The sequence below is a fragment of the Canis lupus genome, chromosome 24 (assembly GCF_003254725.2).
Source record: "Canis lupus dingo isolate Sandy chromosome 24, ASM325472v2, whole genome shotgun sequence".
Lineage (NCBI taxonomy): Eukaryota > Metazoa > Chordata > Mammalia > Carnivora > Canidae > Canis > Canis lupus.
In genome coordinates this window covers 39815905-39842950 of record NC_064266.1, presented here as the reverse complement: position 1 = coordinate 39842950, position 27046 = coordinate 39815905, and the positions used below count along the sequence as shown (strand labels likewise).

Sequence of the window (27046 nt, the reverse complement as noted above, 5' to 3'; positions counted from 1 at the left end):
AGAGACAGCTGGACCCTGGAAGCGGTGCTCAGTCCCCGGAGGAGGACGCAGAGCCCGCATCCATGCGGCCCTGGACAGCTAACCCTAGGCAGCCCGAGGTCTAGGTTGCCTTCCCACGTGGACGCTTGCTCTTCCAGCCTTCAGAGTGGAGCTCCTCTGAGTGCTACCTTTTAAAATCTTCCATGAGCCTGTGCTGACATAGGCCTGATGGTAAAGACAGAGCACAAACTTCGGAGTCAGGTTTCTGTCCCAAACCAGGCCCTGCTGCTCCACCAGGCGGCCCCGGGGGAGGCGAACCACCTCTGTGGCGGCCTGTTTCCTCCCTTGAGAATAGTGCTAGCAGCTAACATGCATCACACACCATTCTGTCTGCTTTAAACATGTTAACTCATATAATCTTAGTTGCAAAATTATGAGATAGTTTCTACCATTTGCCTCCTTTTACCAGAAAATTGAAGCACAGAGCGGTTAAGAAACTGAGATTCAAATAGACAATGTAGCTCAGTGGTTCTCAAACGTGAGTGGTTTTTAACCACCCCCACCCGTACCCAACCCTGGGGGACATATGGCAAATGTCCGGAAGCATTTGGGATTGTCACGACTGGGGTGCAGTACTGGCATCTACGGGGTGGAGGCCCAGGATGCTGCTAACCACCCTACAGTGCACATGGGGAACCCCCATAGCAAAGAATCAGCCGACCCCAAAAGTTGGTAGTCCCGAGGCCCAAGCTCCAGAGACCAAGCTCCTAACCTCTGCACAGCCTCCCAGATGAAATCATGACAAAATGCGTCTCACGGGGTCCCTCTGAAGCTGCAACCGGGTAAAGAACACGAGTGTCACTAGTACGGTGCCTGGTGTGCGCTTTCCGCCAACTGGCTCTCCTCCTCCCTGACCCCCCCCCCCACCACCTCATTCCTCTCTCTCCCCAGAAGAGCAGGGTCAGAGGAGTTCCAGATAAACCAGGTTCTGCTCTGCAGAGGGACCGGACAGCGACAGAGCCCCAGCTTCATGGCCTCTGTGTATAAAAGGTTTGGAGTCCATTATCAATCCTTGGATTTCCTCGCCGGGTTGAATAACCGCTGTTTATGTTTGTGTTTACAGTCGATTTGGGAATAAGTGTCAAGGAGGATAATGTGGCCACTTCTTCCCCCAAGACAATGGAGATAAGCGCTGTTGCAGATGCCAACGGAAAGAATCTTGGGAAAGAGGCCAAACCCGAGGCACCAGCTGCTAAATCTCGTTTTTTCTTGACACTCTCGCGGCCTGTACCAGGACGTACTGGAGACCAAGCCACGGATTCATCCACTGGAGCAGTGAAGCTTGATGTCAGCTCCAATAAAGCTCTAGGGAACAAAGAACCAACTGAGAGCATGGCACTTCCGGTGGCAGCTGCACCGGGCCATGACCCAGATAAAACCCCAGGGCAGAGCCCCGCCGGGGACCAAGGCTCCTCTGCCACTTGGGGACCGGCGCCTGTCTCACCTGAGTCAGGAGGGGCAGCCCCCTCCAAGCCTAAGGACTCCAGCTTTTTGGACAAACTCTTCAAACTGGACAAGGGACGGGAAAAGGCACCAGTCGACAGCCAACAGGAAGCCAAGAGCAGCGAGCGTCGAGACCAGGCCGAGGAAATTTCCGGATTGTCCAGGCCGTCCGACGATGTCCCTGCAGAGAGGGTAAGTGCTGCACAAGAGCCACCCATTTTGTGAACACCGGCTCAGGGTTGGGGGGGGGGGGCTCTGGTGGGGTAAGATGATGGCACATGTATGGCTCTGCAGTCACCAAGGGGCCCTGACAAGGTATCGAGCCGTCGACCCCTCTAGAACAGATGGCACGTTGCAGTGTCCCCCATGTTTCTGGGGGCAGAAACATCTGTTGGAAGAGCAGGAACAGCTGTGACATCTGTTTTCTGTAAAAGAAGGGAGGAGGTGAGGTACATACGGATGAATTCGTCCTTCCATTTATCAAAGGTAGAGGAAGACAGGTTGCATTTATGATCAATGGGGTCTGGAGGCAAAGGCATTAGCAGAATAAAAATGGTCCCTGAAAGACTCCACTAGCCTGCGTGGGCTCAGTAGGTTGTTTCCCGTTTCAGTATGTTTCTAGGCTTTTGTCGGAATACATTTCATTTCTTCCTTTTAATAGCCTGGATTGATCTTTAACTATCTTTTGCACCAAAGTGTGGGTTTAAATAAAGAGCTTTTTACAGCTCTGGGCAGACTCTTTTATGTCCTAATTATTTCCCAACAAGCTGGGGTAATATCTTTGTAAAAACTAGGTATTTTTTAAGGAGGTATCCCGAGTCAGCTGCCTTTTTTTTCTTCCTGCACAAAGAAAGGGAAGTTCTTTTGATCTTAAAAAAAAGGAGGCATTTGCTTTTTATCTTGAAAGAGTTTGTTTGTATTGGGGTCGAGAAAGGAACTCCTTGAATGAAGGAGGAAATAAAAGTTGATACACTGTGTTTTAAGGTACTGGGGTTTTTTTTGTTTTGTTTTGTCAATGGAAGTTTAAATAACAGTATTTTTCAAAATTTGGGAGTCAAAAAAAATTGGGGAGTGCAGTCAGTACCTCTAGTTGAGGTTAGAACCAGGAAAAAAACTCGATGGGCTCAGGGTTTCATCACAGGGTTCTGCATCATGGCTGTCGATGCATTTGTCTTAATAACAACTAACTGCATTGCCATGTTGCCAACAACACATTTATCGAGCACTTACAGTATACCAGGCTCTGTTTTAAATGCTGTGCATATATTATTCTCCTTAAAAGAAATGATTAACATGTTAGTCTGTGGTTTTAATGCACCCAGGATGGTGTCAAGAACTATCTTCTATTTTAAAAATTTTTGGTAACCATTTTATTTATTTATTCATGAGAGACACACACAGAGAGAGGCAGAGACACAGGCAGAGGGAGAAGCAGGCTCCATGCAGGGAGCCCGATGTGGGACTCAATCCCAGGACCCTGGGATCATGCCCTGAGCTGAAGGCAGGTGCTCAACCACTGAGCCACCCAGGCACCCCAAGAACTATATTTTAAATGTTAGGCACCAGTTAAGGATTCTGGACAGTTACGTCTAGGGAAAGATAATCAGGCTCCTGTGTTCAGGCTCTCATGATCAGTGTTCTTGCCCTTTCTATATATTTCTATTCCAAGAACCGATTTTCAAGTTTTCTTCCAAAAGTTTTAAAAATTGTCCTTCAAATGCCCCCTTCCCCAAATGCACCAGTTCAGGAGCCAACTGAATAGCTTTCTGGATAATTCTTTTTTTTTTAATATTTTATTTATTTATTCATTCTGGATAATTCTTTTTTTTTTTTTAAGATTTTATTTATTTATTCATGAGAGACACAGAGAGAGCAAGAGGCAGAGACACAGGCAGAGGGAGAGGGAGAGGCAGGCTCCATGCAAGAATCCTGATGTGGGACTCGTTCCCAGGTCCTCATGATCTTGCCCTGGGCCAAAGGCAGGCACTAAACCACTGAGCCACCCAGGGATCCCCTTTCTGGATAATTCAAAGTAGGTCTTCAAACGCATCCAGGCATCACATCTTTACTGAGTGTGACACTGCCAGGTACAGGTGAGGCAAGGGTACAGTGGTGGCTGAGACAGAGCCCTGTCCTCAGGGACTTTGCAAGAGAAAAGGTACAAAACCGCTGCAATTCTTATGCAAGACACCAAGTGCTCTCCTTGGAGAGGCTGAGTGTTGGAGAGGATGCTCAGACACAAAGAGAATTGGCCTCACTGGCTCAGAGAACATTCCATCAAATGTGTAAACCCAGAGCTGGAAAGTTACTTGTCTTGGGGCTACAAACTGGTCATCAATATTCATGAATATTTGAGAAACGATTTACTGCTCGACTCTGAGCAGAAACTCTTGAGTCCTCATTATTGGTCATGGCTCCTAAGGCCATTCTGAGGTTACGACTTTGTGAGTCATCACGTGTTTCATTCACTGGGGCATCCAAAGCTAACCCATTGCCCGAGTCAGGAAAGGATGGAGTTATTTATGGGAAAAGGATGAAGGATCAAGCTTTGCCCATCTTGGGACAGGTATCTAGTGACTTATCCAAATCCCCCACCTTATTTAAGAAAACCAGTTTAGCATCTGATACCTGACTCTCGAATGTTTTTAACCATAAAACCCCAGTGCGATCAATCCACTCCTATTCTCAGAAAAGTACAGGAAAGTTTAGAGTTGTATTTTATCAACCCAGTTTTTATATTAAAGACTCTCGGGACCAGCATCTGAATTTGAGTGTAATGAGTTCCAAAATGAGATTTGATCCAGAAGATGGGGTCTTGTGTTGGGAACATGGCAGGTTATCTGATACCGTCAAGCCCGGGGTGATATTTTAAAGTTCTAGGGACCTCTCAGAAGACCTCAAGTTGTAACTTACCTTCCTTTTGGAAAAAGTGAGTTCGCTCCAAACCAATGAAGTTCGCATTTGTTTATGTTACACTACAAATGTCCATGTTTTTATGGGTAATATCACCAGAATCTGAATATTGAGTACCCACTCTGCACTCTATGCATATGAAACGTGGAAAAACCAGGAGATGGCCATTGATTTCTCCTTTGGTCTGTGAACTTGTGGATAATTCAAATACATATATCTGCAAAGGTTTTAAACAAAAACAGCCTTCTGATTATTGAGGTTTTTCAGCTGATCCCTGGCTGCAGAGTCTGTATTGAGCAGGGAAGGGGGAGAAATCAATTGTTCTATGAGTGTAATGAGAGAATCCAGCCCTCAGAAAGTGACACGGATAAAACTTCTCAATCAATGGCTTTCTTGGTGGGAGTACTGCATCGTGCATAAACGGCCGTCAATGTATTGATTCAGAATTCTTAGCGTAGATTATGCATTGGGCTCAGCTGTCCCTCCCCTCCCACCACACAAACCTTCCCCCCCCTACCCCCCCAGTTTCACTGCATGCTTCTTCCTGGATTGGAATTCCGACCGCAAACCTGCAGAGCTGTGAATTGGGAGAAAGATGCCACCATTTCATTCTGGGAGAAGCACACAAATCTTCTGTGTTTTCAGAACGACAATCTTATTTCTGTGCCTCATAAAACTACATTCAGAGCATAGCATAATTAAAACAAGGCCAGAATTCATGAACAAATGAAGCATTTACTACATAGGCCAAAGAAAAGATAAATTATATGCCTGAAAGGTTTCACTGAGCTGTGATTCACACAAACCAATGTGTTGGCAGGGATGAGATTTTTTTTCTTCTTCTAATTTTTCTAGCCCTTTAACAATTGAACCAGAGCTATAAGATACACATTTAAGAGATTCGTTGCACAAAAAAAAAAAAAAAAGTCACATAATGAAAATTAGATCTTTATCAGTTAAAACAACAACAACAACAAACCCTACATGTCTGCGGTCAACCAGTAATTCCAGAAGCGGCTTTGAGTTGGGGGGTAGGGGGAGGGGCTTAACATGTTACCAAGCACAGATTCAGGAGATTTAAACAAGAATATGCATTTCTTTAAAAGTTCAGCTAAATTCTCCAATTGTTATTTAAACACCAACCTTGGCAAAGCATTTGAAAGGTAAATCCCCATCTAGTCCTTCAAAGGTCATATAATCTGGTAAGAGATGTAATCTTTTAAAGGGAAGTTGCCATAAGTGACCCGGATCCTCAAATTCATTCAGTCTACAAATATTAAGAGAAATACTCAGTGTTTTTGCTTCCTCCTGTCCTTTTCGCTCTTGAACACACTCAATTCAGGCTTTTATCCAACACAAAAACTGTTCTTGTCAAAGTGGCCATGATGTGATTACATCCCCCGGCCCCTACCATGGCCACCAAACCCTATATGTCTCAGTCCTATCCCAGTGGCCCTGCTGGTCACATCAGACACCGTTCCTCCCCTGGTTGCCAAGTCCTACACTTCCCTACACCCCACCCCTACCCAAGATTCCTTAACCACCCTTGCTAGATCTTTCCTCTACACTTCAATTCTTAGACATCTTCTCTGACTGCACTTACTTCCTTAGAGACTCTTCTAGTCCCAAGAGTTTAAATATAACTATCTGCTGACAAGTCCCAAATTCATGTCTGTAGCCCAGACCCACCCCTGACGTCAAGCCTTAAGCATCCAGCTGCCTCTTGACATGTGTACTCGAATTTCAACATCTCCATTCGAACGTTCACCCCACCTCAACATGTACAAAACTGAACTCCTCTCCCACACCTAACAGCAAGCAGCAGCATGCCTACCTGTGTCATCCACAGGCTTCCTCATCTCACTTGATGGCAACTCCACCTTGCCACTGCTATTTCATAGTAGAAATGGACTAAAAAAACCAAGATTTCCAGAAAACTACATGATGTAAAGTAGGGAATTAAAACAAAAGCTTTGGAGTCAGGTAGCTTAAAACTTCAACTCGGCCTCTGTCGCCTACTGGCTGTGTGACCTTGGAAGAGTGACTAACCCCCACTGAGGCTTGGTTTCCTCATCTGTAAAATGTGGATATCAATAGTGTCGAGCACATTTTCACAGTATTCACACTTGTGGAAATTAAAGGAGATAAGCCACGTAGAGGATTCAGCACAGAGACTTGGCAATTTTGAGAAAAAAAAAGAAAATTCAGCTATTATTAGAATCATGATTCCCCCCACCCCCCACCATTAATCAACATTTTCATCTTTTTACTCTTCCCTTCCAAAGTCCCCAACCAAAGGTCACGGAGATAGCGCAGGTGAATCTAACTTAAAAGCTACATCGACAAAGACAAAGAGTCCTGATTTGAGTTGAAGAGAAAAAAAAAGGTGCAGGAGTTATGAAATTATTTGAGAAACAGAAGTTCAATGCCCTTGCTTACAGGCTGTGGTTTCTTAGTCTTAGACATTCAAGCGTCTCTATCGGCTTTCCTCTGTTTCCAACTGTATTTTCCACTATTCCCTTAACTGTACCCAGTCAGAATGGCCCACATATGACGTGTGCAGATGCCTCCTGCTTCCCCACATTTTCTCCTCCCGTATCTCTCTTTCTTTATCAAAAATTCACTTCAACACACACACACACACACACACACACACACACACACACACACAACAAATTCACTCCACCTTCCAGTGCCAAGTTGTCCATGAGGCCAACCAGATGTCTCCTCTCCTGGGTGATTTCTGATGACGTAAATCTCCCAATATTTTTTTTTTATGATCTATGTTCAGTCAAATTCAATAATGAAATCCCTTTGATGGGATCGTCTTATTGAAACATCAAAACTTAAGTGGGAATTCCTCTATCTTTACCATTTTACAGAGGAAGAAATCCAGGCTTTAGGGAAACCAAGTCACTGACTCCAAGCTACTATAGTTGCAAGAGGATTGCAAGGAGGTCCCCCAAGCCCATACTTTTGATGCTCAACATTACATTTTTATCAAATTGTTGAAATTTGTGCAATAGGGTTGTGACTAGGCAAAACTGAATATTTGTTTGAGGAAATTTCTTTTTTTTCTTTTTTTTTTTTTTACTGTTAGGACATGCAATATTGGGAATGATAAGTTAAAGTTAAAAAATTTAAAAATCACCTAATTCCAATGTTAGAGTACCAAGTGATTTTAAGCTGTGTTTTTATTTTGTTTTGTCTACCTTTTGGCCTCAAGGCCATAAAAGTCCAACAGGTAAAGAGAACTATCCACCCAAATGACTTTGTCAGTACAGAGGGAAAATCTGTCCTAAATTATGCAAATTATGGAGTAACCAAGGTTTTTAGCTATGGTACTATAATTTTTATAAATTATATGGACTTAGCCCTAAAAATCATTTGATATGAACTGTTTTCAGCAGCAGAGGTGATGTGCAAGTGTTAGGAGCTCAAGTGCTCCTGATATAAGTACAAATTCTAGCACTTATTAGCTATGTGGTAAAGTCAAATAATAATTGCCTCACTTTTTAATAATTCATCACTCATAGGCTGTGTAGTAAGCATTTTACATATTTTGTCTGCTTTGATTCTTATAACAACACAACAAGGTAGGTTTCTTTAATGCCACTTAACAGATGAGGAAGCTAGAGCTCAGAGAAGTTAAGTTACCTGCCCAAGACCACACAGCTAAATTAGCGGCAGAACCCTAATCCAGATCCATGTGGCACTCAGTCCTCTCAAAACCTTGTGTTTTCATCCAGAAAAGGAAAATTCACCCTGAGGGGATAAATTGTAAGGAGAGAGGATGATGCAGATTGTCAGCACTAATGATGCTAAGTGAAACAGTGTATTTTCTAAATTCTCAGGAAGTTAGGAATAAAAAATGACAAAGTAGATCAAACGGGCTTCCAGCATGATGGAGTTTGGGTAGTCTATCATTTAGGGTGCCTTTGGCTACAAGTAAAAAAAAAAAAAAAAACCCATCCAATCACTAGTGGCATAGCTAATGAGGATAATATATCATTTCTTGAGCATAAGAATTCTAGAGGTAGGGGGTTTACGTTCATTCATCTTTATAGACCCGGGGCGAGTCAGACTCCAGGCCCTGCCATGTATTATTGGCTTGGTTCACAGGTTTGGCCCCTGTGGTTTCCAGGTGGCTGCCAGAGTTCCAAGCAGTATACACACATGGTCATAGTGTCCTTTCAAAAGGAAGAGGAGTTTCCTAAGATTCACCCATTGTAAATTCAGTCACATATCTGTGTCAAGGTACGAGGAGGCTTGTCAAGTTGCTTCAGTTAGAGAACAGACTCCACCGGCAAAGATAATATGCCATGGATAGAAACCAGATATATTTTTTCTATCCAAGTTTATATCAGGGAATCATCAAGTAAATGGAATTGTAGAGACTGCTCCCGTATCCCCTGCTCCCATGGTAATTTAGTTGAATTGACTCATTGTGCAACTGTCTAATTTGACTATGACCCACAGTAAGAAATAGATTTTACATCTTAACCTGATAGACATGCACATGAATGCAGCAAAGAATTCACAGAACAGTGCTATTTTTTTATTTTTATTTTTTATTTTTTAAAAGATTTTATTTATTTATTCATGAAGGACACAGAGACAGAGAGAGAGGCAGAGACACAGGCAGGGGGAGAAGCAGGCTCCATGTAAGGAGCCCAATGCAGAACTCAATCTCAGGTCTCCAGGATCACGCCCTGGCCTGAAGGCAGTGCTAAACCACTGAGCCACCGGGGCTGCCCTAAAAAGATTTTATTTATTTATTTGACACAGAGAGAGAGAGACACACACACACACAAGCCTGGGAGCTGTGGATGGAGAAGGAGAAGCAGGCTCCCCGCTGAGCAGGGAGCCCGATGTGAAGCTCGATCCCAGGACCCTAGGATCATGACCTGAGCTGAAGGTAGATGGTTAACAGACTGAGCCACCCTGGGCGCCCCAGAATAGTGCTATTTTTATACACTAGTATTTTGTGTTCTTTTCTATTCTATTCTGTTTTTTTTTTCTTAATATTTTATTTATTTGAACAAACAGACACAGAGAGAGAGAGAGAAAGGCAGAGACACAGGCATAGGGAGAAGCAGGCTCCATGCTTCGGGAGCCCGACGTGGGACTCGATCCCTGGTCTCCAGGATCACGCCCTGGGCCGAAGTTGGCACTAAACCACTGAGCCACCCGGGCTGCCCTTCTATTCTGTTTTTTTAATTTTTTAAAAAAATTTTTTAAAGACTTTTTTTTTAAGATGTTATTTATTTATTCATGAGAGACAGAGAGAGATAAAGAGAGGCAGAGACACAGGCAGAGGGAGAAGCAGGCTCCATGCTTTGGGCGCCCAACATGGGACTCGATCCCTGGTCTCCAGGATCAGGCCCTGGGCTGAAGGTGACGCTCAACCACTGAGCCACCCTTGCTGCCCTTCTATTCTGTTTTTATTTTTATTTATTTATTTTTTTAGACTTTTTTTTTTAAAGATTTTATTTATTTATTCTGTTTTTAATGCTGGTTTTGACCCACTAAGTTGTTTTCCAATCTACTAATGGTCACAACACGAAGTTTGATAAAATTGCTTCTGCCATCATCACCCTTCCCGTGTACGGAGACAGTGATGGTGAGGCATGTGACTGTGTCCAATGCAACTAGGTATTCTGAGTGCTTGGCACACAGCCTGGTGCATGTTGGCATGCAGTGATGTTTGTTAGATGAACCTGGCAGGAATAAAGACGGCACACGTCATGTTACCACTTTGCATGCGGATATGTCAACTCATATATCTGCATCATTTATTTATTTTTTAGAAAATTTTATTTATTCAAGAGGGAGAGAGAGAGCGCACAGGGTGAGGAGCAGAGGGAGAGAGACAAGCAGACTTGTGCGGGGATCTATCTCAGGACCCTGAGATCATGACCTGAGCCGAAACCAAGAGTCAGATGTTTAACCGACTGAGTCACCCAGGTGCCCCTCCGTATTTTTAATTCAGTCTTTAACATGTTATGGTGTTAATCATCATGGTTGGCTATCAAGTGAATGGTGTTTTGCAATGAATATGCAAAATAAATTTTGAGTTAACTTTCCCTTTGGTGTTATCCAGTCTGATTCACTCCCTGCAAGGTTATAATAACAGCCCTAATTTATTGAGGTTATAATAACAGCCCTAATTTATTGAGACTTTACTAACTCAGAGAGAGGTGAAGTAACTTGCACAAGGTCCTAGGCTAGAAAGCAAGAGAGCTGGAATTTATCACTAGTGCCCACACACTTAGCCCCTGTGCCCGGAAGTTCAAAAAAGAGAGAATGTTTGGAACCTTTTGAAACATCTTAGATTTTTTTAAAAAATTCTGAAGCTAATACTTTGGGAGGTTAGCTAATTCTGTGGAACATGGGTCCAGTGAGATCCACCTAGAAGCAGGGATCACCATCAAATAGTCTTAGAAAATATGACTTGCCTTCTCCTGGTTCCTGAAGATTCATAATGGACATCAGCCTCCTAAAGCCCTGAGAGGTCCCGCAGCAAGCAGACCTGCTTCGCTTTAACTGAGCATTTCTCAAACTTAATTACCCATAAAACTACTAGCGGTCTAACCGGTTGGACATAGCTTCTGAGGGACTGTTCTTGGAAATGCTGAGCTGGGCGTGTAGATCAACGTTGGAAAATGACCTCTTGCAAGATGCAGCAAACCACAGATAGATTTTATTTGAACTTCACAGTGTTTTAATAGTTTAAGTGACTGTTAATATTTTGAAATGGGCGAATGTGACAATACTTCAAAATTATGGCATTCGGTACAGGTCCAGGTTTCAGATATTTCTGGAGAGTGGAAAGTTTCATCCTACATTCCCAAACAGGATGTGAGTTGTGGCTGCCTCTGGGGATGGGGCATTCACTCTCCAGCTCATCCGGCCCCCACGCCTCTCACATTCCCAACAGCGTGGGGTGGGAGTTGTCCTTCACTACAACACTTGCATTATTATTTTTTTGTGGTAGGGTTCAGAGTAAAGTGAACTCTCTCCATCACACACCACGTTACTTCCTTCCTAGCACTTATCACAGTTTGAAGCTACTTAGATGACCATCTGGTTAATATACTATAAATCCAGCCTGAGAGTCAATCTGTTGGCAGATGTTGAGCAATAAAGAAGAGGCTTGAATGCTCTTGTTTATTCATTCAACAAACAACTGAGTACTTTCTTTGTGCCAGGAATGATTTTAGGGTGGATAGAATGATGTACCTCATGAAAGCTTTCATTCCAATGAAGAGAGCCACAGTAAACAAGAAAACAAACAAAAAGGGGCACCTGGACGGCTCAGTCAGTTAAGCATCTGACTCTTGGTTTCAGCTCAGGTCACGGTCTCAGGGTTCTGAGATCGAGCCCCACATTGGTGGGAGGGGGCAGGTGGCAAGGAGTCCGGTTGAGATTCTCCTTCTCCCTCCCCCTTTGCCCTCCAGCCTCCTCCCTCTCTCCAAAATAAATAAATAAATAAAATCTTTAAAAAGGAAGCAAAAGGAAATAAACAAATAAATATAAAGGGCTGCAAATGAAATCTATAAATGAAATCAACAGCGTTTTGGGATAGGAAGCAGGGTGGAGAGGTAGCAGATAATTAAATGGGTAGGGGACAGGGCCAAGGAGTTTGGTCCTATCTAAAAATTCAGGGAAAAGGATGAGACTTTTTTTTTTTTCTTTTTCTGCACAAAGCCAAACCATTCTTAGAAGGTCTGCAGCCCAATTTTGGCAGCATGCAAAACAGTTTTCTCACTCCTGAGTTAGTGTTTGTTAAACAGATGACAAACATATTCTAGGCTGTGGGTCACTAGCTTTTATATTTTGAAGTACTTAAAAAAAAAAAAACCTGGATATTTTCCTTCTAATAAATCTGAAATGCCATGATCACTCTGGATGGAGCTTGTACATGTTGGAACAGAAGAATCTTCCACAGATCCCCTTGTGCCCGACGGGACCTGCCCTGGGAATCACTCTCCACCCTCTCTTTGCCCACGGCAAATGTATTTTTCCATTTTATATCATGCAGAGTGGACCTCAAGAGGATGCCAACTCGTGTGTCCTTAGGCATATCCTCAAAGCAGTGACTGCTGCAAAACCAAACCAAACCAAACCAAACCAAAAATGAAAAAGCAAGAAAAAAAAACATTTCGTTGCTTAATTCTCTATCCACATTTCACTGGCCGTTGGAAATTAAGTCAACAAATTCAACAAATTCACTAACCCCTCAAGTAGAGGAGTTCTGAGAGAGAAAATGGAAAGCCTTATTCATAGGAAGCAAGTGTGAATTGCTTTCTTTGATAGATTCCTTTCCACCTTCCAACTCTGACCACAATGAACAACTGCTTTATTTAATCTTATAAATACAATAGCCCTGCGTCAGTCAACACCGTGGATTAATGAGGCTCTACGTCATATAGGTGCTGTGTTAGGCTTTTGCTGCGAGATGAGTTCTTAATACCCCCAGGTTCGGTCTGCGGAGCATTAAAGCAGGTGGTGATCGTAAGATTTACAATAAGGAGCATCCTGCTGGATAGCTGGTCCAGCCTGGCCTGCTTCAATTAGGATAAGAAGATAAAATGAACAGTATTGCCTCTCTTCTCCCCAAAAGAGGAGGGCAAACGAGTAAGTGGAATGTTGTCAAGTCTGTGCCACGCAGCTTAGATCCCTCTCTTAGGAAACATGCCAGAAGACAAAGAAGAGATAGTTTTCACGTTTCAATATTTTAATGTTCTTTGCATTGCCGTCTGAAGTCCTTGATAATTTCTTAATCAGCTCTGTGGATCACTGGGCAGCTTGTTTCAACCATGGCAATTTGGCAGTCTCAGACAGCGTGCTTTTTGAATGAGCAATTTGACACATAGGAATTTATTGAGAAAATGGGCAGAATTTTATCCACAAGGATTTTTTTTTTTTTTTTTTAAATTCCAGCAACGTCTGTCAGAGAAAACTTGGGAGGCGCCTGGGTGGCTCAGCCAGTTAAGCCTCTGCCTTCAGCTCAGGTCATGACCCCAGGGTCCTGGTATCGAGGCCCACCTCGGGCTCCCTGCTCAACGGGGAGCCTGCTTCTCCCTCTCCCTCTGCCTGTCGCTCCCTTTGCTTGGGCTCTCTCTGTGTCAAATAAATAAATAAAACCTTAAAAAAAAAAAAAGTTGGGAAGATTAAAATGATCCAATAAAGGGAGCTGTTCTGTTGATTCTGGGACACCCTTACCCTGGACATCCTAAGCCAGCATGACACAGAAATGGAATGAGTGACCTGTGAAAACGATGTTAAGTGAGAAGAGCAGGGTCCTAGAAGGAAGGATCCTTCCAGGGTAAAAATCATATCTGCCCACTTACCCACACGTATTCATCCTTTTGGAACCCAAAGGGAGGTGTGGAGTGAGAAATTACACCTTGTTGATAGCAGTCGCTTTCAGGAATGGAATGACGGGTGCAGTGTACATTTTTCCTCTTTCCTCACCCAGATTTTCTCATTTTTGTAAAAGGAGCAAACTCAAGGTGCTCCTGGCTGAGGAAATACTGCAATCCCGGTAATTCCCTGATCGTCCACTAAAGGGCGCTGTGGGGCTGGAGCTCCCTGAGTTGCAGGACAAACTGCAGCCAGGCTGCTAGAAACTACACTTCACACCAGAAGTCCTTTTTAGACAGTAATTCCGGAACCATGCAATTCGCAGCGAGGGTGGCAAGGCCTTGCTCAGAAATAACACTGACTTTTTAAAGACCCTTAGAACTAGTGCGTAGTGGTCTCCAGCAGATGAGAAAGAGGAAGTTGGCTGTGGATGGCCCGTCTTCGGAGCCTTTCGCAATTGGCCATTTCTTAGAAGCCGTGTTCTTTCCCCATTTTTGCTGTGGACTCAAACGGTGTGAGTGCCTTTTTGTCAGCTGATGTAAATTTGGGTGGGAAGGGCGGGGGAAAATAAAAATTAGCTACAATCATAAACTCTCCTTAGGTGGTTTTGAGCTGCATGGTAAAGCAAAGTAAATATATATATAATGTATGTCTATAAATATATTGTTTTTTTAAAAGATTTTATTTATTTATTCATGAGAATACACAGAGAGGAGAGAGAGAGAGACTGAGAGGCAGAGACACAGGCAGAGGGAGAAGCAGGCTCCATGCAGGGAGCCTGATGCAGGATTTGATCTCATGTCCCTAGGATCACACACTGGGCCGAAGGCAGGTGCTAAACCCCTGAGCCACCCAGGGATCCCTGTCTATAAATATTTTATATATATATATGTATATATTTGTTTTCCTCTTCCAAATTATATAATTCCAAAATTATATACATATAATTTTGAAGTTCCACGAAGCATTTTTAGTAGACTTTGGTTTTGGAGTTCCTGCTTGTTTCTTAATTTGCTTTCCCTTCTGAGCAAATGGAGAGATAAATTCTATCTTCAAGAATTAACCAAATTCCATTTTTCACCCTCAATCTGACAATGGCTCCATGCAGGTGACGGTGCTCTCGGAGGAAGACAGTCTGGAGACCATTGTTGCCAAGCACACGATGCCCTTTGTGCTGGGGGGGCATCCAAGTGGGGGAGGAAACAGAGCTTTCCCTTTTATCCCAGGCAGCATGTGGCTCAAATTTCTAACACATGGAAAGGAATGGAGTAATGGGTTTCTGTACCATTCGGGGTCTTTCAGACAAATTTTCTTGTGTTAAACTGTATACTAGGCACTGATCCTTGGTACAAGGATTCAAACTGAAACCAGGGGCGCACCATCCGTGAAGAAACCTAGGTGGGGGAGACATTTATCACTAATAGGTCCAGACAAGGCTTTCATGGCCTTGACCATTCTGTCTTATGTTTTCACTTTGACAGCGTAGACCTTGCTTAAAGGGGCTGAAATGCAGTTGACAATTCACAGTCGAAGGAAGGTGCCAGAAGTTCCATATGGCTTTTATTATAAACACTCAAATTATGATAACGCGGCATTATTTTTCAACATGACAAATTGTGATCCCGTAACTAGTGTCGCTGCCTATTTGCCCTTTGGAGGCAACAGCAAGGGGAGAGAAATAGGCTTCTTCCACACAGATGAAAAACAAGCTGACACCACGAACACCTGTTTGTATAAAAGAAGTTTCCAGATATTTCCTGAGGAACGTTTGTGCTTCTAAAATTTCTGTTTGCTGAAAATGATCTGGAGGCCTGATGAGAATAGCAAAGACATATTCGTAGTTAGGAACAAAGATCGTTCTACAAATAAGTCAATATGAAAGGCATCATCTTTCTGACTGTGTTTAGTTTCTCCCTCTGGGTGTTTTTTTTTTTTTTAAATTTGGAATCACTCACCTACATTTTGTTTTAATTTTGATTTTTATACATAATACCTGGCTCAAAATAAAAAAAAAAACTATGTAATGGTACATCTATCTACCAATGCCACCTCCAATAGATAATCACTGTTTGAATTTTTAAGTGTATCCTTCCGGGGTTTCTTAGCACATACATAAGCAAATACAAGCATACTTTTTCATTCCTTTTTCTTTTTTTTACACAGAAGTTAATATAATACACACTCTGTTCTAGTCCATGCTTTTTTTCCAGTCAGCACAATTTTGATATCTGTACAGCTTTCTCGTTTCCAACACTTGTGTAGTATGCCAGGGTGTGGATGTGCCATGATCTAGTTCACCAAGACCCTAACAATGACATTGGGCTGGTTTCCCAACATTTGCTAGTGCCTCACTGCAATAAATAACTTCATGCATTTGTTTTTTCACACGTGTGTGAATTGGGGTTTAGAGTCAACTCTTAGAAGGGGAATTGCTAGATAAAAGAGTCTGTTCTTTAAAAAAAAAAATGTTGGTGGATAATGCCAAATTGCCCTCAATCAGGACCCAACTAATTTACATTCCAATCAGCAGTGAATAAGAGTGTCTGCTTCCCAAACCAGCCTCCCAACGGAATGTTTCCAAACATTTGGATTTTTTTCCCCTCTCAATCTTTCCTTTTATGGCATCTGGATTTTGAGTCACAGTTACAAACGTCTTCTCGATCCAAAATCATAGAATATAAATATTTTTCCCATGTTTTCTTCTAGTGTTTTTATCCATTTGGATTTTTTCTTTGCATAGGGTTGAGTTAGGACATCAAGTTAATTTTTCTTTAGATGACCACCTTGCTGTCCCTGTGTCTTTTGTGAAACAGCTCTTCACTTCAAGATAGGTCTGAGGTGTCATCTTTATTATACACTCAATTCCCCTATGTCTCTGGATAAAATGTGTTGCATAGCAGGGGGGAGCAGTAGGGACAAGAGAAAGTAAAATAGGAAAACTCTTGGCAGAAAGATGATATTTGATGAAACACCTGAAGAAGGGAGTTGGGGGAGGCAGGGCAACATGGACTGCACATGCTTTTTGCCTCTGAGATAATATGGGCCTGGAGTCAACATCCAGCTCTACTCTATGACCATACGCAAGTTATTTATCCTTTTCATGCTTCAATTTATTCATCAGTAAAAAGCAAAACAAAACAAAACCTGCATATAATACATATACTTCATGAAATCCTTGTGCAAATGAAATGAGGTCTTCTAAGCTAGTTTAGCAGGGCCTAACACATCAAGGTTGGTCATTATTATTATTATTATAGACCTTTTTTTCTCCTCATTCTACATTCCTCAAAGAATTCATGGCTGCAAAATAATACACCACATGGAATGTGTAAATATTTCTACGCTTGAGTCCCACACCGGACTCCCTGCTTCTCCCTCTGCCTGTGTCTCTGCCTCTCTCTATCTCTCTCTGTGTCTCTCGTGAATAAGTAAATAAAACCTTAAAAAAAATACATATTGTTCCTCTCCTTCCTTTTTTATTGCTGAATACTATTCCGTGCTACGGAGAGACCTCATTTTGTTTAATCAATCCTCCGTTGAGACACATTCAGTTGTTTCCAGTTTGGGGCTATTACAAATGTAATAGTTGCTTATAAACTTTCATGGGTAGGTTTTTGTGTGAATATATGTCTTCATTTCACTGGTGAAAACAGCCCAGGAATGCAATTAATTGCTGGGATGTATTGCGGTTGTGTATTTACTTTGTCAAGAAACTGGTAAATTCTTTTCCAGAGAGGCTGTACCATTTTATGTGCCCATCAGCAAGCAATGTGTGAGTGATCTCGTTTTTCTGTCTCCTTGGCAGCACTTTTTTTGGTCAGTGGCTCCTCTGTTTCCAAGTCGAGGATCGATGAGGCAAACAGACACCCCAGGGCACTCCCCACTGCGTGGTTCCTCCATTCCCTAGCCGGTGTGTCTTCTCCTCTTCACCTTGCAGAGAGAAACCTGGGATTTCCCATTGTGCTCACTGGGAGGATCAGGAAACGTTCCTATTCTCTTTCTGAAAGCAGAAGTCAGGTCCTCTTTAAAAGCCAGTAGAAGAAGAAAAACCATTTCAGGGAAAGGGCTCAAGTTCAAGCTTGAGGATCTCAAGGTGAAAGGCCACTGGGGAAGCTCTCACTGGGGAAGATCCCCAGGCCGACCAACCCCCTCCTTGCACTGAGCAGGGAGGGCTTACCCTCGGCTGCTGTCCAAGACTCGAGAGCCTGCTGCATCTGGGAAATCAGAGGGGCAGAGGTCAGCATCTTCAGAGATGTCAGGAGGAGATGCCGGGGCATGGAGGAGAGGGTTGGAGGGCTCCTCCGTTCCAGGAGCCCTGTTGAACTGTTTCTCCTCCATTCAGAGTGCTTTACCCTGGGGAAAGAGGTACTAATGCTCATCCGCCGCCCTCAGGGGATGGCCGTAGTGGCAGGTTTTCCCTGATGGTCCCCTAAACCCATGGGGACCACCCAACCTCCCTCCAATCCATTCCCCCTTCGATGGACTTCACTGTGTCCCATGGTATCTCCAGGAGGTTCGTAAGTGTTCCCTGGGTGTCGACCTTAGTGGAACTGAGAAACCTAACCCCGAACCTTCCCCAGCCCTGTTCCCTCCTCATCCTCTCTGCATTTTTCATGCTCTTGTCTCTGGCTAAAGTCCACCCCCCCCACCCCCCCACCCCCACCTCCACCGGTCTACCTGGGACAGGCTCCATGGCCAAGGCAAACACTGCTTCACCCTCAGGCCTTTGCCTCCCTCCTCTCCAGTTGTTCTCAGCCCCGAGGCACATGGCCATCCCCTGGGGTTCTGCAGACCTCCAGAAATCCTCGTTGAATTGGTCTGAATAGGTCTGGGCATTGGCTGAAAAACTGCCCAGAGATCACAGAGAAGAATCAGTGTCTCTTGCTCCCTGCAGGAAACACCAGCCGGGCAGCTAGCAGTGGCCTAGACGCAGGCCCTTCCACTCGCTGTGAGGAGCACCGGGGGCCCATGGGCTGTGGGGCCGGAGGGGGGCAGAGCAGCTGAGCCAGCCTGGGTGCCAGGGGCCTCCCCGAGCAGGTGCCTCCTCGCCCCTCCATGCCTGTTCCCCAGGACTTCACCCACAGTCTCATTCACCCTCTCTTCCCTCATCTTCTCTGTTTGTTCTCTTGCAATCTTGACTGCTGGAGGCCTAAGTTACATTTACTGGTTCATCTGCATTTTTGTTTGGTTTTGCTTTGCTCCCCTGCTGGAATGTCCGCGGTCTGAGGACAGGGCTGGGCGCGTCTCGTTTGCTGCTGTATTCCCACTGACCGTGCCCGTGTGGGGCGCCTGGTAGACATTTGATAAGTAGCTTCTTTCCTGAGTCCTATGCTGTCGTGGGCAGACCCCAAACCTTGATTCAAAAATCCAGTCCAGGGCAGCCGGGGTGGCTCAGCGGTTTAGTGCCGCCTTCAGCCCAGGGCCTGATCCTGGAGACCCGGGATCGAGTCCCATGTTGGACTCCCTGCGTGGAGCCTGCTTCTCCCTCTGCCTGTGTCTCTGCCTCTCCCTCTCTCTCTCTCTCCTCTCTGTGTATTCTCATGAATAAATAAATAAAATCTTAAAAAAAAAATCCAGTCCAATTTAAAAACTTCAATCTCCTGTCCGTGTTACCATGCCTCCCAGTTTTTCTCAAGAATCAAGCTCTGACTCGAGCTTGGCCTTGCCAGCTGGAAGGGGTTGGACGTGTCCTTTTACTTCTCCTCCTCGACCCTCAGGTGTGTGAGTTCAGGGAGGAGGGATGGAGAGAAGAGGGCTCGCTGGTGCCATCGTCCTCTCTGGACTGTTTGCGTGTTTTGTGTTGTAGGCATCCACAGACGGCTCTCTCTGGGGCAGAAACGGGGAGGGAAGTCTCTACTCTCTGCTGCTATTGGGTCTCCTTGCCCTGCACCTCGTGTGAGGGACAGCAAGGCTGCCCCAGCCCAGAACCCTCTCGTGGCACCTGCTCCATAAGAAGCTGGCACTCAGCACCTCCTCAGTCCAGCTCGTGGTAGTATTTTCCTACCCACTGTGAGGGTCATGGCCTGTCTACCTTAGTGGAACTGAAAAACCTAACCCCGAACCTTCCCCAGCTCTGTTCCCTCCTCATCCTCTCCGCAGTTTTCATGCTCTTGTCTCTGGCTAAAGTCCCCCTCCCACCCCCCCCCCACCTCCACCGGTCTACCTGGGACAGGTTCCATGGCCAAGGGCAAACACTGCTTCACCCTCAGGCCTTTGCCTCCCTCCTCTCCAGTTGTTCTCAGCCCCGAGGCACATGGCCATCCCCTGGGGTTCTGCAGACCTCCAGAAATCCTCGTTTAATTGGTCTGAATAGGTTTGGGCATTGGCTGAAAAACTGCCCAGGTGGTTGGTTCTACTATGCAGCCCGACTAAGGGTCCGTGAGCCAGAGGGGCACACTTGCCTTTTAATCAGAGGACTGTCCTCTCTCTCAGCCTTTATCCACTACGAGACTGGCAGCAATAGGAAGACCGTGGAATCACTAACATTCGCTGAATGCTTAGCAGGTGCTACCCCTTGTCCTGGGTCCTTTAAGTGGACCATCCCATTTCCTGCCCCCATGACCCTAAGAGGCGGGTGCTGCTCACTATTCTCCTTTTATAGATGAGCACACCGGTGCACAGATGTTAGAGAACATGCCCAGGACTGCACAGGTGTGGATGGAGGAGCAGGGAGTGGAGTCTGGGCCGCCGGCTAACAGGAACCCGGGCTAACACTCTGTGGTCTCTCTGCAACCTGGGCCTAGTCCAAGTTCCCCCATAGTTAGTGAACGAAGATGAGGAAATGAGTGAACGGAAATCACTCTGTCCGAGGCCACACTGTAAGGCAGACCTAGTGGGGTGTTTCTCAGTTACATTTATTCCTTGTACCGCCTTCGTAATGGCTCATCTCCCAAAACACCTGTTTGATTATTTATGTAATAGTTTTTTTTTTATCTCAAATTGTATTTCAAGTGTTCTTTTTACTCAGCTACACCTAAGCAAAAATATCCATAGTACCAAAGGTTCGATGCTAGGAATATTTTTCGACAGCAGCTGAAACATTAACTTTGTGTGGGCGCGTGCACACGCACCACCTAAAACAAAATCACCGCACCTGTAGGTACACCTGCACTCATCTGCTATAAACAGAATTTTCAGCCATCCTTCTGCCTTAACAGTGTGGATTTGAATTATATCTTGAATTAAAAAAAAGTTCAACTCATTCTAGAACCTGTTTTGTTTTTTGTTTTTTGTTTTTTTTTAAAGAGCATCTCTTCCAAAACAAAAACAGTTTTTGCCTAGAATGAACTAGAAATCCTAACAAGTTTGTTAAGGTCGTGGGTTTTAGCTGCTTTTAGTTTTATGTAGTTCCAGATCCTTATTGAGGCATTTCTCAAGAAGTACCTCTCTGTTTAGAAACAGTGCTGGGGCTGAGGGAACCCTGTGGAATACATGTGTTATTATTACCTTTTCGAATATTCATCAAAATGTGTGTGGGGTTTTATTTTTATTTTTAGGGCCATTTCACAAAAGCCCCCAAAATAGCAGACTATTTTAATGCATAATCTTCTGGCCTGGCCTCTGGCATTAGGCTAGTCTTGTGTACCAAACTTATATGCCAAGTGAGTGCCGAGGGGAACAGGTGTATAGAAACTCAGAGAAGGGAATGCATAGATGCTGTGGATTTCAAGACCCAGAAAGATGTCAGTGAAGAATGGATGGGTTTGAGGTAACCTGCCTTAGCCCAGGGTCATAGGCATAGAGATGGGGAAAGGAATACAGGTTTAGAATGCTTCCTGCCCTCCTGCGTGAGTTAGAGGAGAAAATCAGTCCCTGTATTACATTCCTTGCACCAATAAACTCCCAGATCCCCAAAACAGAGTTATTATTTTAAAACATCAGTACTTTTTAGGGGCATCTGGGTGGCTCAGTCAGTTGAGCATCTGACCCTTGGTTTTGGCTCAAGTCATGATCTCAGTGTGGTGAGATCGAGTCCCACGTTGGGCTCCTCTCGCAGCGTGCAGTCTGCTTGAGATTCTCTCTCTCTCTCTCTTTCCCTTGGCACCTCCCCCTGCTCACGCTCTCTATTTAAAATAGGTAAATAAATCTTTTAAAAAAATCAGTACTTTTGAAAAGTTGGTATGATTTGCACTGTGGGGCTCGTGGCAAGTCAAACAAAGTCTCTGGGGATAATGTACAGATCATTAGACTAGGTGACCACAAAGTTGGGAAATATTGGCATCACACACAACCTCTTTGTAGAATTGGGAGAAAAGGGGTTTTGTTCAGGATGCAACGTGCACTGCTGTGTTTGTTACCCTCTGGCTCCAAACAATGTCCCTCCAACTAACTACAAATGCTGAATATGTTAGAAAGCAGAGGAGGGGAAGGAAGAGTGAGTCTCATAAGCTCCTGATTGTTCTGCACACCCGTGGGCAGAAGAAGTATGGCTGGAATTAGGGGGTAAGGGAGAAAGGGGTGCGAAGCCAGAGTATCACTGTGAGAGTCTGCATTCAACAAGTAGGCCACGGTGAAAACTCTGTTTTACACCTAGGACATAGCTGGCAGCAAGGGGAGAGAAGCACAGGAGATCCCCACTGTGAGTGGCTCTGTCCCCGGGAACCCAGAAGAACGGGATCCTGCAAAGGAGGACCTCCAGACAACAAACACAACCGAGAATAATAATTCCATCATGAGCTTCTTTAAAACTCTGGTGAGTGGTTGCCTCCCCTTCTTTCCTTATTCTATTGCTCAAAAAGTTTGTTAATTATATATATTATATAAAATTTCATATATAAATTATATTATATATTTAAATAAATATAATATATTTATATAAACTATACATATTATAAATTATAATATATAAATATAAAATATAATTCATATATAATTTATTATATATAATAATGGGTACAATATATGATATATAAATTGCATTTGTATATAATATAAATATATTATATATTATATATTTATATTAATATGTAATATATAAATATTTATATATTTGGTTTTGGTTTTTTTAAAAAACAAAAACAGAGCAGCTCACTTCTACTTTAAATTGCAGCTCACCTCCTTCTCATTTCCAGTAGCTAATTTGTACTATATTCCTATATTCTCAGATCTCTCCACACACAATTAAAGACTAACATGAAAAAAAGCCAAAACCAATAATTCATATATTTTTAATATATGTATTTATATTTATATTTATTATATTATCTATAATATAATTATATTATATATTTATATATTATGTTAAATATAAATATAAGTTATATTTATATATCAGTTATAAATATATATGGGTAATATATACCCATTATTGTATTGAATGGGGTATCATGATGGGGCCGCTGGAACATTGGAGAACGGGGATGAGATGTGCTTTGCAAGGGAATTGTGTCACATTGAGCTCTCAGCGAGGGAGCCCTCGGAGCTGGGAACTTAGGCATAAACAGCGGGTGCCCAAGCTGGGTGACATGGGCTGTGTTGTCATGGAACTCTACTGTGCTTGCATGTCTATGGCCATTGATCATACACATAATTGGAAAATACCTCCTTTGAGTTGTCGACCTATCAAAGCACTTCTGCCACTCGAATGGCAAATAAACTAGAAATCACTTCCTATTCTGTTACAACTGAACCTACCGTTTTAACTGCCCAAGGGCAGGGACCCATGGCTTGGAATGCTTGCTTGTCTCTGACTCCTCAAGGTAGCCACAGCCTGGCACATGTCCGACATGCAAGAGGACTGAATGAATCAATGAATGAATCCATGAATGCAAAATCAAAGGGACAGCTCCAAGTGTGTTTGGGTTCTTTCCAAAGCCCAAGACGAACCTCGGAAGGTAACAACAAGTCAGCAGAATGTGCTGCAAACACCAAAGGGTTGTGCATTTGTTTGGATTAGTGGTAGAAGTGATGGAAAGTCCATGACCTTCTAGGAGACAGTTTTGAATGTGGTCAAGCTCTTAGTGAATGTATAAGGTCTGATGTATTTTATGATAAAACATTAATTTTTTAAAAACTTTTTTGTACCTAGAAAATTCTCTAGAAGTCCATGGCTTTCTACTCAATGGGGTAAAACACTTTTGTACTGAAAAGAACTTCTCACCACATTCTTCACCTGCAGAGTGAACCACACTCCTCGCCCCACCCCCCCACCCCAAAATGGTGTATCTATGCAATCAAATCACCCTAAGGAGCTAGCTATGATTTTTAATATTTCGTTTTCTTAAAATTTTAAGGTTTCACCAAACAAAGCCGAGACAAAAAAAGATCTGGAAGACACGGTAGGTAGTTTGAAGTATGTTCGTGTTTGGATTTGTGTCGGAGGTTGGATTTGGATTTGTGTCTGTTGCTTGGTTTCTTGAATTTTGTGGGGTGGGTGGGTGTGTACATATATATTTATATACATACTTAGCAATTTAATAGTGCTGCTCGATTATCTTTAAAATGTTTCATTTGTGTCAGTGGTATTTTAATGAAAATTTCAGTGGAAAGCCTAAAATATATGCTAAGTCTGGATACATAATGTCACAATAACCAATTTCATATATGAAATAAGAACAGAAGACTAATAACCATATATCATGTTAGTCTCTAATTGTGTGTGGAGAGATCTGAGAATACAGGAATATAGTACAAATTAGCCACTGGAAATGAGAAGGAGGTGAGCCGCAATTTAAAGTAGAAGTGAGCTGCTATGTTTTTGGTTTTTAAAAAATATGTTCTGTGTTTTTCATGTAATTTGGGAAAAATAAATCTCCACCACAAAGGCAATTGTTTGGTGAAATGAAAGAGTCACCATGGGACACTTGCCAAGGGAAGGAATGTTTAGAGTTAGGATGCTCTAGAGAGTCTAAATTTATTCACTGTCATCCTAGAAATCCAACCAATTCCCCTCAAATTGTGTTTGGAACAACTACTTTCTAGAGATGTTTTCCTTTACACTTGACAGAACTGATTATCCCTTAATGGAATACAAGGTTTAACTTTCACGGGAATCGTGAGGAAAGTTTAACTTGGTGACAGATAAGTGTCTTGCGCCCTTCTTTTGATAACTGAAAGTGCTTTGAAAGACACTGGGACCCAATAAATGGCTTGGCCAACCCGGCACATCTGTTACCAATATTTGAAGGGGCCAGGTTGGGAAAAGGATCCTAGAATTTATCTCGAGGCCTAAGTTTGAGCTCTAGTCCAGCCACACAGTGGCTGTGTGATGTGATCCAAATCCATCTGAATCCAAATTTCAACATCTGCAAAACCAGGACAAGAAAAATTCTGTCTCCCCACCCCAGCATTGGATGAAGGTGTGCAATGCCTGGTAAACCATGGAACTCTATTCAAATGTAGGTGATCCCTATTTCCATAATGGCCACAAGATGTATTGGACGCCGTGATTACATTTGCAGTGTCTTGATTGGTTCTTCTACAATGTTCTTCTTCCATTAGAAAAAAAATATACCTCTGAGGTATCTATATGTGTTTTCCTATAAAATTAGTCTTTTGCTACAAGGCAGCTAGGGTCAAGTTCAATGAATAGTTGGGTCCAAATGTTTCTCTTTTGATTCTTGTGTCTTGCATTGTTTGAAGCCCCATAGTCAGCACAATAGGCTATAAACAGTGGGGTATGTGGGTGTGTTGTGTGGCTTCCCAAGTGACCTGATGCACTCATTCTCCTCAGCTGCCCATGCACCAAGACTCTTCCCCACCAGAATGTGGCCCCAAGTGCACATATCCAGCTGATAAAATCTCACTACCTTGCCCGGAGAGATCAGGGTCACTGCTAGCAGAGCGGAGTCTCAGGGGAGGGTTTGTGAATGTAGGTTGTCTATGACACAAACCACCTCTTTCCACAAACCTGCATTCTTAACATCCTTTATTTGTACAAAACTTCTTGGATTCTTGCTTTTGAAGCATCTACACTGTTCATCTTCACATTTCACATTTGGCCCTGACAATTTTGAGCACACTCCACACCCTGCACAAAATCCCCAGCCATTTGTAACTTGAGTCGACAATTCTGAGTGGTTGTTGCTGGGCTGTCTCAGCTCCAATCTCCCCCGACTTTGGCTCAGTGGACTGGCGCATGGTAGACACTTCTCCTGTCTGGGAGGGAGATCTGCCCATATAGAAGCCAGCTGGAATTTTTGCGGGTAACACTGCTCCCCTGAAGTTCCTAAGATTGGTTGGAGAAAGAAAGCCACTCGAGGCAGGGTTTGCCTTGACTCCAGGATGCAAAAATAAATTCGTTGTTTTCATGTATCTTTTTCTTTCCCATGACAATAGCATTTAGATATTTAAAACTATCAAATAAGAACTGTGCTCTCTCTTTTTCATCTGAAAAAGACGGAGCTTAGATGTCCTGTCATTGTCTTTAGCAAATGGAGCTGTGTTAATCTGGGTCATTTAAATAGGTCACCCTGATGAAAAGCAACTGTACTTGAAATGGACTGTGAATATGCTGTGTAGCAAATTGTCTTGGAGAGTCTCAAAAAGAGAAACATCCGCCTGATTGAATGCTGTGGTTAAGAGGTGGGGGTGATATAGCAGAGTTAATTGTCAAAGTGCTTCAATGCGCTTCAAAGCAACAGGGGGGAAAATGGATTTTGTTTAAAAACAAAGTTCTAAGGCGTCACTGCTGTTGCCCGAAAGGCATCCAAAGCAGAAAGTGTCTGTGATGGCCAAGCGGGACAGAAGACCTGTGAGAACCAAGCTAAAGGCACCAAGAAAAAGCACCTGCACAGCCCCAGGCTAGGATTCGCATTTAGAAAATTCCTTAGGCATAAGGTCTGTATCTTGTTCAATTAGAAAGAAAAAAAAGAAGAAGAACCCTGGTCTTCATCACATGGTACATGTGGCTGTCCTTTGTCCCCTCAGCTCCACTTCAGGGAAGACAGCCTTGTGTGGGTGGGGTCATGAAAGGGAATTAAAAATGATGTGAATCAAATTTCATTGATTCTTTTAAGTCTCCGTAATTACAAACCAACATCTGACTAGTTTTTTCCTAGTGTGGACCAGGGTTCTGAGATTATGCTTCTAACTCAGTGTTTCCCAAATGTCGAAAGTATGCATACCATCTTCATCATTTTCATCACATATATATTCAGTAGTTGATCTTTTTATATTACAATGGACTCATATCTTATTTAAAGATATCTTTAAAGAAAGCTTTGTATTATAACATACATAGAAAACTGGAGTCATTTTTCATAAAGAGGTAACCATTAATATGGCTAATAAAAGAAATAATTACATTCTAGCTACCTTCTCTGTGTTAAACTCCAAATATAAT

General features: G+C 43.2%; 1 protein-coding gene across 5 annotated transcripts in view; it reads left to right on the top strand.

Annotated features, from left to right (window-relative positions):
* BCAS1 (brain enriched myelin associated protein 1) overlaps positions 1 to 27046 on the top strand; it is a 97930-nt gene that overhangs the window by 33740 nt on the left and 37144 nt on the right. For 4 of the 5 annotated variants that reach the window (XM_049100369.1, XM_025470443.3, XM_049100368.1 and 1 more), the window contains exons 3-5: positions 1103 to 1674; positions 22298 to 22456; positions 23997 to 24041. In XM_049100369.1, coding sequence (XP_048956326.1) covers positions 1103 to 1674; positions 22298 to 22456; positions 23997 to 24041 — 776 coding nt within the window. Of the gene's footprint in view, positions 1 to 1102; positions 1675 to 22297; positions 22457 to 23996; positions 24042 to 26406; positions 26542 to 27046 lie in introns of all 5 variants that reach the window. The other variant, XM_025470441.3, reaches the window with a different exon arrangement.